This window comes from Felis catus, chromosome D3, assembly GCF_018350175.1.
Source record: "Felis catus isolate Fca126 chromosome D3, F.catus_Fca126_mat1.0, whole genome shotgun sequence".
NCBI lineage: Eukaryota > Metazoa > Chordata > Mammalia > Carnivora > Felidae > Felis > Felis catus.
In genome coordinates this window covers 5,296,741-5,308,854 of record NC_058379.1, presented here as the reverse complement: position 1 = coordinate 5,308,854, position 12,114 = coordinate 5,296,741, and the positions used below count along the sequence as shown (strand labels likewise).

Genomic DNA, 12,114 nt, shown 5'->3' with positions numbered 1-12,114 from the left:
CTCTCTCTCATGAGTAAATTTTAAAACTTAATAACATAAAACTGTTTACAAATTCCTTTGGAAACTTCCTTTGTCTCTATCCCACCCCCAAAGATCTATGTTAGCAATGACTCCAAACTCACAGCCCACAGATACACATCTGAAGGGGCTCACGACTGAGGTTTTACTAGACGATAGTAAGGTAGTAAATGACCTTTTCCTAACCGTGGGAAATCTTGTTTCCAAAATACCTTGGAGGCTTGTGCTGTCCCTAACCCCCTCCCGACTTGAAAGTATATCATCGGCCCCCCTTTAAGACCCTAACACGTCCTGTCCCTGTGCTTTAATAAAACCACCTTTTTGCACCAAAGACGTCTCAAGAATTCTTTCTTGGCCGTTGGCTCCAAAGGCCAACATTTTCTACATCGTGAGGTACACGGGGCGGGGGGAGGAGGAGGAAAAATAATTTTCCCTTTACCCTCCTGAGGTCTTAGCTGAGACCTCTGTGATGAAAGACATTAACCAGAGAGAAAAATCCCCAGCAGTTTATTAACATGTAGGTCACACATATGCACAGGAGATACCCCAGGACAACATGAATAACGAAGTCAGAGGTGGTTTTAGAATTTAGGCCTAAACACCATCTGAAGAGGGAAAGAGGAGGGGGGTATAGGCCCCTCGGGGGGCCATTCAGTGGTTTTTAGGAAAGACCATAGAGTAGATGGGAGGTAGGACAGTGTGTGACCGTGTGCCAGTCTGCCCCGGTTGGTGAACCTCCGGAGGGGGGATCTTGGACCAGTGGGCCCCTTGGGAAGGTCTGATTTAGGCACATAAGGGGGGGGGGGGTTCAGAGACAGCCTCTCCCGGCATATGCTGGTCTTCAAGTGCCTTCAGCTCAAAATAATCTCAGATGGCATGTTCTGGTGCTCGTCAGCATTCACACTGCCATGCAGCCGTCCCCACCAGAATTCTTCCATCTCGCAAAACGGGTCCTCTGCCCCCATTTACAGAACTCCCATATCCGCCTTCCGCCGGCGCCTGGTACCCACCATTCCGCTTTCTGCCTCTCTGAACTTGACTGCTCCAGCCATGTCCTACGGTGGGCTTTGTCGTTTTAAGTGCACAGTAAAACGCAGGAAGAGTTGACAAAGGCAGACTTTTCAAAGACTCACAACCGCTTTTCTAGGAAGCTGCAGTTCCCAGCAAGCCTGACGCTATCAGAAGTAGTTAAAGATAGAAAGTACACCAGAAGCATATAATTAGCTTCGTGTTAGGCCTGAGGCCTTTAGAAATCACCTCGACATTCTGTTCCCTTAACACCCGGTTGACATTTGAGGAGAAATCACCTTCACAGCAGCTTATTTAGACCCAGGAGCTGTCACCAAAACTCCGCCGCCCAACCGGTGAGTCACTTCACAGATTTCAATGTCATCTCAAAGGCGAAGGCTTTGCAAAGAGCCACGTCCCTCCAGATCTGAGATGAGATGCTTTTACGATTTAACAGACGAGGTCAAGTCACGCGAGAGACAGGATTTGCCGGGTGAGGAATTCATTATTACCGCAGAGAAAGAATTGAACCCACAGAAGGCAATAAATAGAATCCCTTCTCTCTATAAAATGCATCTTCGATCTTTAATGATAAAATACAGATCGTGTATAAATATAAACATGAACCGTATGGGCATCAGTGTCATTCATTCATTCGTTCGTTCGTTCGTTCGTTCGTGACCTGTTGCTGATGAAGCGGGAGGCAAAATCCTGCCTGCCAAGAATGCTCGTTTCCCTTCGGGTCACTCCCAAACTGGTTGGTTACTGACAGCACAAATAAAGGGCGAGGGCCAGCAGTCAGACCTTTGAATGGCTTCCACACTTGCCCTCTGATGGCGGGGCATCAGTCGCCAGTCCTTGGGGACTTCTACTGCAGTCACAGTGACACGAAAAGGACCGTGGCCTCCCCCGTTGCTCCCTCTCGGGCTGTTTCAGGTGATGTTTTTGCCTTTACGTTTTGCTGCCAGCAGCTGCCCTCAGCCTCTTGCAACAAAAGCACATCGGGAGTGTTACAGGTTTCAGAGAGGGGGGATCCTTCCTCTTGTGAAAATCCCACCTGCAAGTAGGGACCAGAGGAGTCGTAATGACATACATGGCACTTTAATGATGAAGAAGGGGGAGAAGGGGAAGAAAAAACAGTGGAGATGCCGGGGATCGAACCCGGGGCCTCATACATGCAAAGCATGCGCTCTACCGCTGAGCTACATCCCCCTCCCTCTTCCCCTGGCTTCCTGAAATTCTCTGCTGTATGCTATTCTTGAGGTTGCTATTTTTCTAATTTAAAGTTTTGTCTGATTAAATGTGTGTTGGGGGTTGGCATAAACAAACCAAAAATAAATCTCCCCAAACAGGCCCATTCTACATAGCCTTGCAATTGACGTGCTCGCTGATATCGGAACCCAGGAACAAAGGGAAAGAGATCTAGTTTTGAATGTTGCTCATCACAGGGGGAAAAAAAAAAAGGAAGGAAAATGAGTTTATTTCCAATAAATAAGGGCACTGCCTTGACTGAACCTCTACCCAGCAATGTCTGCTTCTCTGTCCTTTAAAACCATTCCAGGGTGAAACAGGCGATGGGAATTAAGAGTACACTTATCATCACGAGCACTGAGTAACGCATAGAATTGTTGAATCACTATATTGTACACCTGAAACTAAGATAACCCTGTATGTTAGCTCTACTGGCATTAAAATTAAAGACGTAATACAAAAATATTCCAACCTTCAGTAACTTCTGAGGTTTGCAGACCTTCCCCGCCCCCCCCCACACCCCCACATTCCCAGAGCACTCTTCTGAATATAAAAATAAGCAAATTAGAAAGAAATAGGTCCAGCTCCAGAATCAGGGCTCTGAGGGAGGAATCACTTTGCAATAGCCCACCGAAAAGAACCATTCCTCACCGTCGGCACCCGTCTCTTCCAGAGTGCAGAGTGCTTATGAAGCTGCCCTAGGGAGGCAATAGGAGGTGTCCTCCAGTCATCAAGGGGTCGCTCAGTGGTGGAGGAATGGTTGAGGGCAGGGAGAGGGCAGAAAGTTGAGTCTCTGCCTCTTTCCACCAGCGCTTGAGATTTCCTGGCAGGAAACAGTCACTTACTCTGATGGGGAGAACACACCCCGAGTTGTCCTGCCTTGTCCGCTTCGTCCCCAGTCAGCTCCCTTCCAACCCGCCTGAAACGTTCACAGGTAGAGGGCTACCTGAGCTGGTGCCCAGGACACCTGCCGGGCAGTTGTGATTCATATCCCCATCTGTCTGGAGCTCATTCATAAAATGGAGATCTGAGTACTACCTCCTCCCCAGGGCGGGTGCGGCCATTGAGCGATTAGAACAGCGCCTGGTACAAGGGCCGGCCGAGCCTGGGTTCTCGGGATGGCAAATGCAGTTGTTATTATATGAGCTCTGGCGAAGACAGACAGACCTGGGCGCAGCATGGACGGATGGCACTGTTCGCGGCGTTATTTTGCACGAAGTTTGGGAACGAGCTGGGTTTTTAGCAGGTGCCCCTGCTTGCTCTCTTGCCAGACTGCTCTGCTCGAAACAAGCCCGATTATGTTGCCTCTCTGCACAAAACCCTAGAATGGAATCCAACCTCCTTAGGTTCGCCTGTGACCTTATCCCTTCCTCCTCTCCCCCTCTTACATGCACACTTACCTCCTTGCTGTTCTGCAGGCACGCTGCCCTCCTTTGCACCTCAGGGCCTTTGCACCTGCCCTTCCCTCTGCCTGCAAGGGTGCTCCCCAGATCTTCTGGTGAGTGGCTCCTTCTCCTTGTCCAGGTCCTCGGAGGGGCCTTCCTGGCTGCCTCACTATTGGGGCCTGCAAATCCCACACACTCCCTGGCGTGCCCTCCCCCCCCCCCCCCCTTTTTTTTTTCTCTTCTTTCACAGCATTTACTCTCTGGGAGACTTTTTTTTTTTTTTTTTGAATACTATTTGTTTACCACCGGTGTCATAAGCTCAGTAGGGCAGGGGCCAGGGCCTCGTGGTTCCTGCTATAGCCCCAGTGCCTAGAACAGTGCCTGGCCCCTAATAAGTACTCAGTGTATATTTGCAGAATGAATGTGACAAAAAAAACGAATGGAAGAACAGAAGCCTGGGAAGGCTGATAGCCACCCGGGAAGGAGTCTGCAACCAAGTTAAGACAAGAAAGTGTTTCACGGTAGCGTCCCCACACTTCCTGTCTCAAATCCATAAACATTTTCCGAGGGCCAGTCTGGTCCGGAGCAAGCCACAGAGATTGGAATATTTGCAGCAGAAGGAGCATTTCCTGGCCTTGGAGGTTGACCCTCTCGTCCCCGGACAGCATGGCGCAAACCCAGCACTTTTGTGCAGCGCTGGGAGCATGAGCGGGGAAATGAAGCCGGGGTGGGAGACCTTGGGCTCTTTCTTTCGTGTAACTGTGGGACACTGGGGACCCGGGGCGTGATTTTGACCAGGCAGTCGATAGAATCTACAACGAATCTCGCACGCCGGTCAGGTTTAGTCGTTCGTAGAAAAGAGTTTCCGTGAAAGTGGGAGAATCTGATTTGTTTGGAAGAGAAATGAAAACGGTACAGGGGATGTACGCAAAAACCTGCGTGCCTCCCCGTCGGGGAATCGAACCCCGGTCTCCCGCGTGACAGGCGGGGATACTCACCACTATACTAACGAGGACCGGCTCTGATCAGGGCTCTCAGGTACGCCTTTTAAGCATTTTCAAGTTCCCCTGTGTATCGCTGTATATCAAAGGGTTCAATATTTTCTTTTATTCTTTCCGTTCAAAACCGAAGAACAAAAGTCCTACTGGACTTAACTCCATCTTAGGGGAGCTGTCCCCTGCTCGGTCCTTGATTTAGTTGCGCGGGTTTCGGGGAACAGAAACTCATACACAGAAAGCCCAAATTAACGAGCAGACATCAACAAACACGTGACAGACATTAATAAACGTTTCCGAGAGGCGAGAAATGGAGGCAGGGGAAACACAGCCGCGTTAGAATTCTCCACATTGAGCGGAAGTTTCCCTCCGCTCCCATTTCCCGTGGATACCGCTCGGAGCCGGGTTTAGAGAAAGCGAAACTGTTTATTAATCGCGGAGAATTAGCCTCCCTGTTCCGGTTTTTTCCAACCGCCTTTCGCGGTGGAAAACAAAAAAAAAAAAAAAAAAAGCAACTGCCGAAACCCGGGATCGAACCAGGGACCTTTAGATCTTCAGTCTAACGCTCTCCCAACTGAGCTATTTCGGCTGCTGGTAAGGCGCCGCTTCGCTCAGATCCTCCTGGTCGTGGTGCCGGCCCTGGGTCCTCCGCCCTGGACATCCGATGCGGAAAGTCCAGAACCAGCTGGAACCCACGTCGACCAGGCTCGCCGGCATCTACTCCTTCTTGTCCTTCAAGGTCACCGCCTCCGAGAAGCCCTCCCGGATCACGCCTCCCAACCTGACCCCAGCCCCTTACCGTTTACTGTTAGGGTAGGTATTGTTTTTCCTTGTCCATTCTCTGTCTCCCCAGCGCTAATGACAGACCCCTGAGGGCAGGGAAGTCACGTGCCTTGGTCACCTCCGTATCCTTCAAGGTCTAGAACAGTGCCTGGCACCTAATAGGTGCTTGATAAATATCTGTTGAATTAATGAACAAGTGAATGGATGAATGAATCGTACCTGGCTCAGAACTCCACTTTCTCAAGACCCTTCTTTGTACATAGGAACAAAGTCATGTCTCGGGTGCAACTCCCCAAGCAGCCTAAGGTGTGGCAGAGATGCTGACCACGTCAAGGCGTGTGGAGGACGCAACAGCCAGATTGTGACTTTCCTTGGGGCAGTGAGTGACTCAGATCCGGCCTCCACGCGTGGCCACCATTCCTGTGGCACCTGCTCAGCTTCAGGGTGTGAAGAGGTCAACAGGTTGGCGTCCAAGTCCGGCTCTACTTCCCCTCCTTTTGGGAAATGGAAGAGGAGTGTTGTCTGGGAGGGGGGTGGGAGTGGGGAGGCCCTTCATGACGTGCGGTCATCTCACAAGTGTTTGCTAAGCACCTACTGACCGTCTGGTCCAGTCACAAATGCACTAACCAGATATTCAGCATAATAGCAATGCTCATAAGCAAAAAAGACCAAAGTTATTTGTATTTTGCATTTAAAGTTTGTCTCCCTAATGGCAAAATTCCATGCATGGGATTATCAAGTTAGATGGTGGAATACACGGGTTTCCAGGCGCTTTCTGAATAGGCTGAAGCCATTTACACTCCCATCCGCCCATCCCATTCCTTCCTTCCCCAAACAAGTCTTGATCTGTTGTTACAATTAATTTTTTTTGTTAAAATCAATTTTTTAAAAATTCAGGTGAGATTCGCGTAACATAAAAGTAACCATTTCAAAGCGAACCGTTTAGTGGCATTTAGTATATTCGCAAGATGGTGCAACAATCACCTATAGTCCTTTAAACACCATTCTTTGGAAATCATTGAAGTGTATCATTTTGATAAAAATTGAATAAGGAAGGAAAGAAGGGAAGAAAGGAAGGAAGGGAGGGAGGGAGGGAGGGAGGGAGGGAGGGAGGGAGGGAGGGAGGGAGAAAAATAAAATTCAAACGGTGCAGATGGGTACAGCATGGAAGGTGAGAGTCACTCCCACCCCACTGCAGTCCTTCCCCCCAGAGGTAACCGGTGTCTCCAGCAGACTGTGATTGATGCCACCTTGGGCAGGTTACAGAGCTGCTTCCCCACCCGCCTGGGTGACCAGATAGCCCCAGCCAGCCTCGGAAGGAGCGCACACCCGTAAATATTGCCCCCGGGCGTGGTGAGAGCTATAAAATCACTGGCTCTTGTTACTGTGATGCCCATGAGAAGTAGAAATAATAACACACTGACAGTCTGTACATTTCCTATACGTAACAGGGCACACATTGGGTAGCATGCTTCTCCGGCGCAGTTGACTCCAAGGACTTGGCTCATCTTTGCGAGGGCCCTAAGGGGCACGTTACTAGGCCCAGTGCGCAGGATGTCTTTGTCCAAGGAAAGCCTCTTCTGCTTTTAAAACGGTTTGCCAGCCTCCCCGTCGGGGAATCGAACCCCGGTCTCCCGCGTGACAGGCGGGGATACTCACCACTATACTAACGAGGACACGTTATGACAATGCTTTTCTGGGTCGGTCCATATAGATACAGCGCCGACCTGCTACCACGCGCATCCATCCCCAGCCAGGATTGTCACAGACACAGCGCCGGGCGCGCCTGGCCAGTGGGCCTCCCGAGGCGCGGAGGGACCTCTCGGGAACGATGGGATACTAAGCATCCGGAAAGGTGAAAAACGTGGGCACGAGACGAAGATGTGGCTTCCGATATCCCTATTCCCCGAAAAAAAGGGCTCACGGGTAGGGGATGTAGCTCAGTGGTAGAGCGCATGCTTTGCATGTATGAGGCCCCGGGTTCAATCCCCGGCATCTCCACTTTTTTTTTTTTTGTCCAAAAGCCGTCGCACCACCAGAAGGCAAAGCAGGGAAGGTGACCCAGATGCCCCGCATTAGTGGGTCTGGGAAACAAGCCCCCATGGACACGGCAGCGCTAGAAAACGTCCCTGGCCTGGTCCCAAACGCGGTTACCCAGGGAACCCCCCCTCCCCCGCGGAGATTCAGATTGAATAGGTGGGCGGTGGACCCAGGAATCTGCGTTTCTACACTCCTATTCTAGTCATCGGCTGGTGATTTCTAAGGAGGGTTTTGCAAGCGGCCGTTTAGTCAGTGGCTCCTGAGCGCCTAATGCCGGTGATGCGCATGCATGGAGCTCCTACTGGGTGCCCAGGTACAGTGTTAGTTGAGTATTCCATGGAGAAGACAAGCAAGGTTTGAGTTCTAGAGACTAGCATTCGTCTGGTAGCGGTTAAGCTTTAGGAAGACAGTAATACTGATGAGATGGAGACTGGAGGGGGAGGGTGTGGAAGCTGCTATGCAAGAGCTGTCAGGAGGCCTGGCTAAGCAGGGGAAATGACAGGTGCTAAGGCTCCAGGTTGGGAGGGGGAAGAGAGCTGTCTGAAGACACTGAAAGCAAGCCCTGTGCATGGAGTTTGGTGAATGAGGGTTATTTAAGGGGCTTTAATTTTATCATCGAAGATTCTAGAAGGCCTGATGTGGCATGGCATGTTCAGATTTAGGTGTAAAAAGGCTCCCTCTGGCTGCCACGTGGGGAATACGTCCTGAGCCAGCAGGTGGACGCTGGGAGAGCAGGCAGGAGCTGGTGGGGGCTTGTTAGGGATTCAGGGACTGGGGGGCGGGCGTGTATGTGGGCGTGCCGGAGTGGAGCCGGGGAGCACGAGGGGGCTCTGGACAAACTCTGGGGGTAGAGCCCACCCAACTTGCAGCTGGCTGGAATGTGGGGAGAGTAGGGGGGACCTCCTGGTTTGGGGGTACACTGGGATTAGTGGCCAAGCTATGGAGAGAGTAATTCTGGAATATTAAACGTGTATCTGTTATTTTATTTACATACCTACGTTTTAGAATGTATGCATTTGTACCACAGCATTAGCACAAACTGGTTTAGGACGAATATTGGGCTGACGGAAGGAATCAACACCCCCTACAGGCACAGTGAACACCTGGGTGAGCCCCCACCCAGGCTAGTTTCCGATCACCCCCGCATTCAGAGACTCACTCGACTCGCTCGCAGTTGTTCTCACGGCTGAGATTTATTACAGCACCAAACCCGGCAAGGGAGCGCCCAGCCCGCTGGGAAGGGCCCGCGCGCACCCTCCCGCTCCCCGCCGTTCCGCCCTCCAGGCTGCCGCCCCACAAGGGACTAATGTAGTCCACAGAGCAGCGTGTGAGAAGACACCATTACCCCCTACGGAATAAATAGTTCTAAGAAGCCGCCCACGTCAGGCCGCCCAGGACAGCAGCGAGCTGTGTCCAGACATCCCGTGTCCGAGAGGAGAGAGGGTTCCTGGGGGCTCGGCCCGCCTCCTGGGAGCAGCCCGGCTATCAGGGTGGCCACTGCCAGCCTCCTGGGTCTCCAGACAAGTGCTTGGCCTTGCAGCCAGGCCTCAGGTCAGTGGTCGCAGGCAGGGGGCCAGGCCTTCTCGACGTCGGCGTGCATGGCCTGCGGGAGCCACTGGCAGTATTCGGTCAGCAGGTCTGCGGGAAGCAGGAGGGAGGTCGGCGTCAGGGTGGCTCTGGACCCGGCTGCCTGCTGGGGCAGATCCGCCCACCGACCCCGGCTTGCCTCGGTGGGTCCCCTCCTGTCCGCTCCCAACCCCCTGGCCACGGGTCACTCGCCCCGGGGGCACTCACATTTGGGGTTTTTCTTCCAAGCGGCGAGCAAGGCGTCTCGGCAGCTGGCGCGCTCAGCAGCGAGGGCTCTCAGGAGGCTCTCTGTCCTGGGCTGCAGCCTGCAGGTGGGGGACGCACGCTGTGGTGTCACTCCGCCCGGAAGCTGCGCGAAGGGGCAGGCGCTCCCGCCAGGCCAGCCTGACCGAGGCCGGTGAAGGGTCTCCCTCCGTCGTGCTGGCGGTGTTGGCTGGAGAGGAGGGTCTAGACCCTGGCGCCCCACCGACCGCCTCTCCTCTCACACCCTCATCCGGCACCCTGGCTCTCCTCACTCCCACGCGGGCTGTTCCTCCCGCCTGGAACCTTCCTCCGCATCCCTGCTCCCAGCAGCACCTCATCTCCATCTGCTCAGCCAGGCTCCCCCCCACCAACCCCAGCCCCGCAGACGCTCATCCCCAACGCGCTGCTCTGTCCCTCTGTCGCCCGGTCCCCACACGCCATCTGCACTAGTCACGTTGGGTCTCAGTGTTGGCCTCCCCGCACTGCGACATCCCCACGGGGGGCGGGGTTGTGCCCGTGCCCCAGCACGCGAACGTGCCTGGCACGCAGCTGGTGCGCACAACTGTCTGCCGAGGGAGTGACTTGGCTGGCAGAGGGGTAGGGGGCACCCGGCCCCCTGCCCCTACCCAGAGTCCCCGGGAATGCCGGGGCGTGGGCACACGTGCCTGCTTCCTACGTGTCAGGCCCCCTGCGCCGTCTGGGACGCCAGTCTTAGGAAGGCGGTGGGGGCCACGAACAGGAAGAGAGCAGAAGGGAGGAGCAGGCTGATGGGAGGGAGGCAGGTCTGTGCTCAGCGGGGAGGCAGCCCCCAGGATGCTCCCTGCTGATACCTGGAGCCTCACGATGGGCTGCCCAGGGTCTCCCCCAAACCGCAGGCCGTGACCTTATTTGGAGAGAATCTTTGTGGGTACAATTACTTAAGGGGAGGTCGTACTGATTGGGGGCGGGCCCTAGATCCGACGACTGGTGTCCTTTTGAGAAGAGAAGCCACAGAGGCTGAGAGGGCCAGCCACGTGAAAACAGAGGCAGACACGGGGGCGATGTGGTCACAGGCCAAGGGACGCCTGGACGCACCAGGAGCTGGAAGAGACAGGAAGGACCCCACCAGAGCCTTCAAAGGGAGCACAGCCCCGCGGACGCCTTGATTTCCAACCTCTGGCCTCCACGGCCGCGAGAAACACATTTCCGTCGTTTTAAGCCTCTCGGTTGGTGGGCGGTGATCTGTCCCGGCTGTCCCAGGGCGCCAGTCCCACTCCCCTTGCCACCCGACACTCCCGGGCAAGCCCGTACCTGGCCCACGTCTTTAGCATCGTGCCAGGACTGGACAGCAGACAGCCCCGGTGTGAGGCCAGCTGAGGGAAGACCTGAGGAGACAGCACAGGACAGGGTGAGGGGTCCGGCTCCCCTTCTGCCCACGACACCAGGGGCCGGGGGAGCCGCCGGGCCGCCTACCTGCCCTTCCAGCAGAAACCGGGCGAAGTGCTTGTAGCAGTCAATGCCCTCCGGAAAATCCACCTGGACCGCGGGGAGCGGCCAGCCGACACGGTCTGGAGGGCAGGGGCCCGTGAGCGAGAGATTGGGATGGGTTCCCACAGGCCCCTCGTCCTGGCCCCGAGCCCTTGGGCCCACCCACCAAAGACGAAGGCTGAGGCCACGCTGCCCGCGCCACACGCTTCCAGGGCACGTGGTGTGTGGCCACGTGTCCACCAGGACCGGTGGCAGGTCGCCCCAACTCACAGAACACGCTGGCCCGGTGACACTGGACCCGCCCCTTCTCGGGGCAGTAGGCAGGGGGCGGCGTCTCCAGGGGCTTGTCGAACTGGCAGTAGGAAGGCAACAGGGCTGGGATCCACTGGACCTCCACGGCCGAGACGCCTGCGGGCCAGGAAGAGAAGGGCCGGGGGTCGCAGCGGGCACCTCCGCACGGGAGGGCCTCCCGGGTTCTCCCCCGACAGGGTCCCGGTGACACAGCTCAGCAGAGCCGCGGTGGGCCAGGCGAGGGGCCGGCCACCGGCCTGGCTACCTTTCATGTACATCTTGGTCGTCTCCACGATTTCCTGGTAGACCACAAATTCAGGGAGTTCTCTGAAAAGGACGGAACTGGGGTGGATGAAGACGGGGTCATCGAGGAGAGGCGTCTGCGGAGACACGGCGAGCGGGCGTGAGACCAGGAGACGCGCGCACAGCAGCTGAGACTGACCCGTGTGAACCGGATCCCACGCTCAGCCCAGAGAACAGGAGAGCGTTCCGCCAGCCGCCGGCGTGGCTCTCCGTGCGTCTGTCCACGGAGACGTGCGCGGGGCGGATCCGCCCCGCGGATGCTGCACCGACCCGTGCCAGCACCCGGATGAACCTGAACGATGAGATGCCAAGCGAGGGAAGGCACAAAGCGCCTCGTACCGGTCGCCTCCGCCGGCACCAAGAGTCCGGCACAGACACAGAGCGGGTTAGGGGTGGGGAGATCCGGAGAAAACGAGGGGCCGCTGCTAGCGGGCACGTGCGTCTTTTGGGGACGCCGAACGTGTCCCGGAATCAGCTGTGGGGACGGTTGCATCGCTGGGCGACCAGACTAAACACCTCCAGACTGCACACCTCGAGACGGTGAATCGTACGGTGTGTGGTTTCTCTCTCTCAATTCAGCTGCTACAAAAGTGCAGCTGGGGCAACGCCAAGGCCCAAAGGAAGATGGGAGCCCGCCGTGACCCCACCCCGATACTTGGCGGGGGCTTTCCCAGAGGGGGACGGGTGGGGGTGGGGAGGGCAGGGCGGAGGGGAGCCTGGAGCAGCGACCCGCCCGCACGCTT

The 12,114-nt window shown here is 55.4% G+C and overlaps 1 protein-coding gene, 2 long non-coding RNA genes and 5 other non-coding genes across 9 annotated transcripts in view; 2 read left to right on the top strand and 6 right to left on the bottom strand.

The window, feature by feature from the left end:
• Positions 1–509: 509 nt before the first annotated feature.
• Positions 510–3,948, bottom strand: LOC109493134. Its single transcript, XR_002147199.2, has 2 exons — positions 2,929–3,948; positions 510–2,083 (listed from the first exon to the last, which is right to left on the bottom strand). It is a non-coding gene; the product is annotated as an uncharacterized LOC109493134 (long non-coding RNA).
• On the bottom strand, positions 2,167–2,238 carry TRNAA-UGC. The gene has a single exon. It is a non-coding gene; the product is annotated as a tRNA-Ala (tRNA).
• A 657-nt stretch (positions 3,949–4,605) lies between the features above and the next one.
• Positions 4,606–4,677, bottom strand: TRNAD-GUC. The gene has a single exon. It is a non-coding gene; the product is annotated as a tRNA-Asp (tRNA).
• A 496-nt stretch (positions 4,678–5,173) lies between these two features.
• On the bottom strand, positions 5,174–5,246 carry TRNAF-GAA. Its single transcript has one exon. It is a non-coding gene; the product is annotated as a tRNA-Phe (tRNA).
• Positions 5,247–5,342: 96 nt separating this feature from the next.
• LOC109493135 lies at positions 5,343–6,378 on the top strand. Its single transcript, XR_002147200.3, has 2 exons — positions 5,343–5,470; positions 5,704–6,378. It is a non-coding gene; the product is annotated as an uncharacterized LOC109493135 (long non-coding RNA).
• A 666-nt stretch (positions 6,379–7,044) lies between these two features.
• TRNAD-GUC lies at positions 7,045–7,116 on the bottom strand. Its single transcript has one exon. It is a non-coding gene; the product is annotated as a tRNA-Asp (tRNA).
• A 253-nt stretch (positions 7,117–7,369) lies between these two features.
• Positions 7,370–7,441, top strand: TRNAA-UGC. The gene has a single exon. It is a non-coding gene; the product is annotated as a tRNA-Ala (tRNA).
• Positions 7,442–8,653: 1,212 nt separating this feature from the next.
• The window catches only part of DHX37 (DEAH-box helicase 37), a 28,473-nt gene continuing 25,012 nt past the window's right edge, over positions 8,654–12,114 (bottom strand). The window contains exons 22-27 of one of the 2 annotated variants that reach the window (XM_023241282.2): positions 11,334–11,448; positions 11,048–11,185; positions 10,763–10,857; positions 10,601–10,674; positions 9,275–9,372; positions 8,654–9,118 (exon numbers count right to left, since the gene is read on the bottom strand). In XM_023241282.2, the coding sequence (XP_023097050.2) occupies positions 9,033–9,118; positions 9,275–9,372; positions 10,601–10,674; positions 10,763–10,857; positions 11,048–11,185; positions 11,334–11,448 (606 nt within the window). In that variant the 3' untranslated portion in view covers positions 8,654–9,032. Of the gene's footprint in view, positions 9,119–9,274; positions 9,373–10,244; positions 10,391–10,600; positions 10,675–10,762; positions 10,858–11,047; positions 11,186–11,333; positions 11,449–12,114 lie in introns of those variants that run through there. The other variant, XR_006587896.1, reaches the window with a different exon arrangement.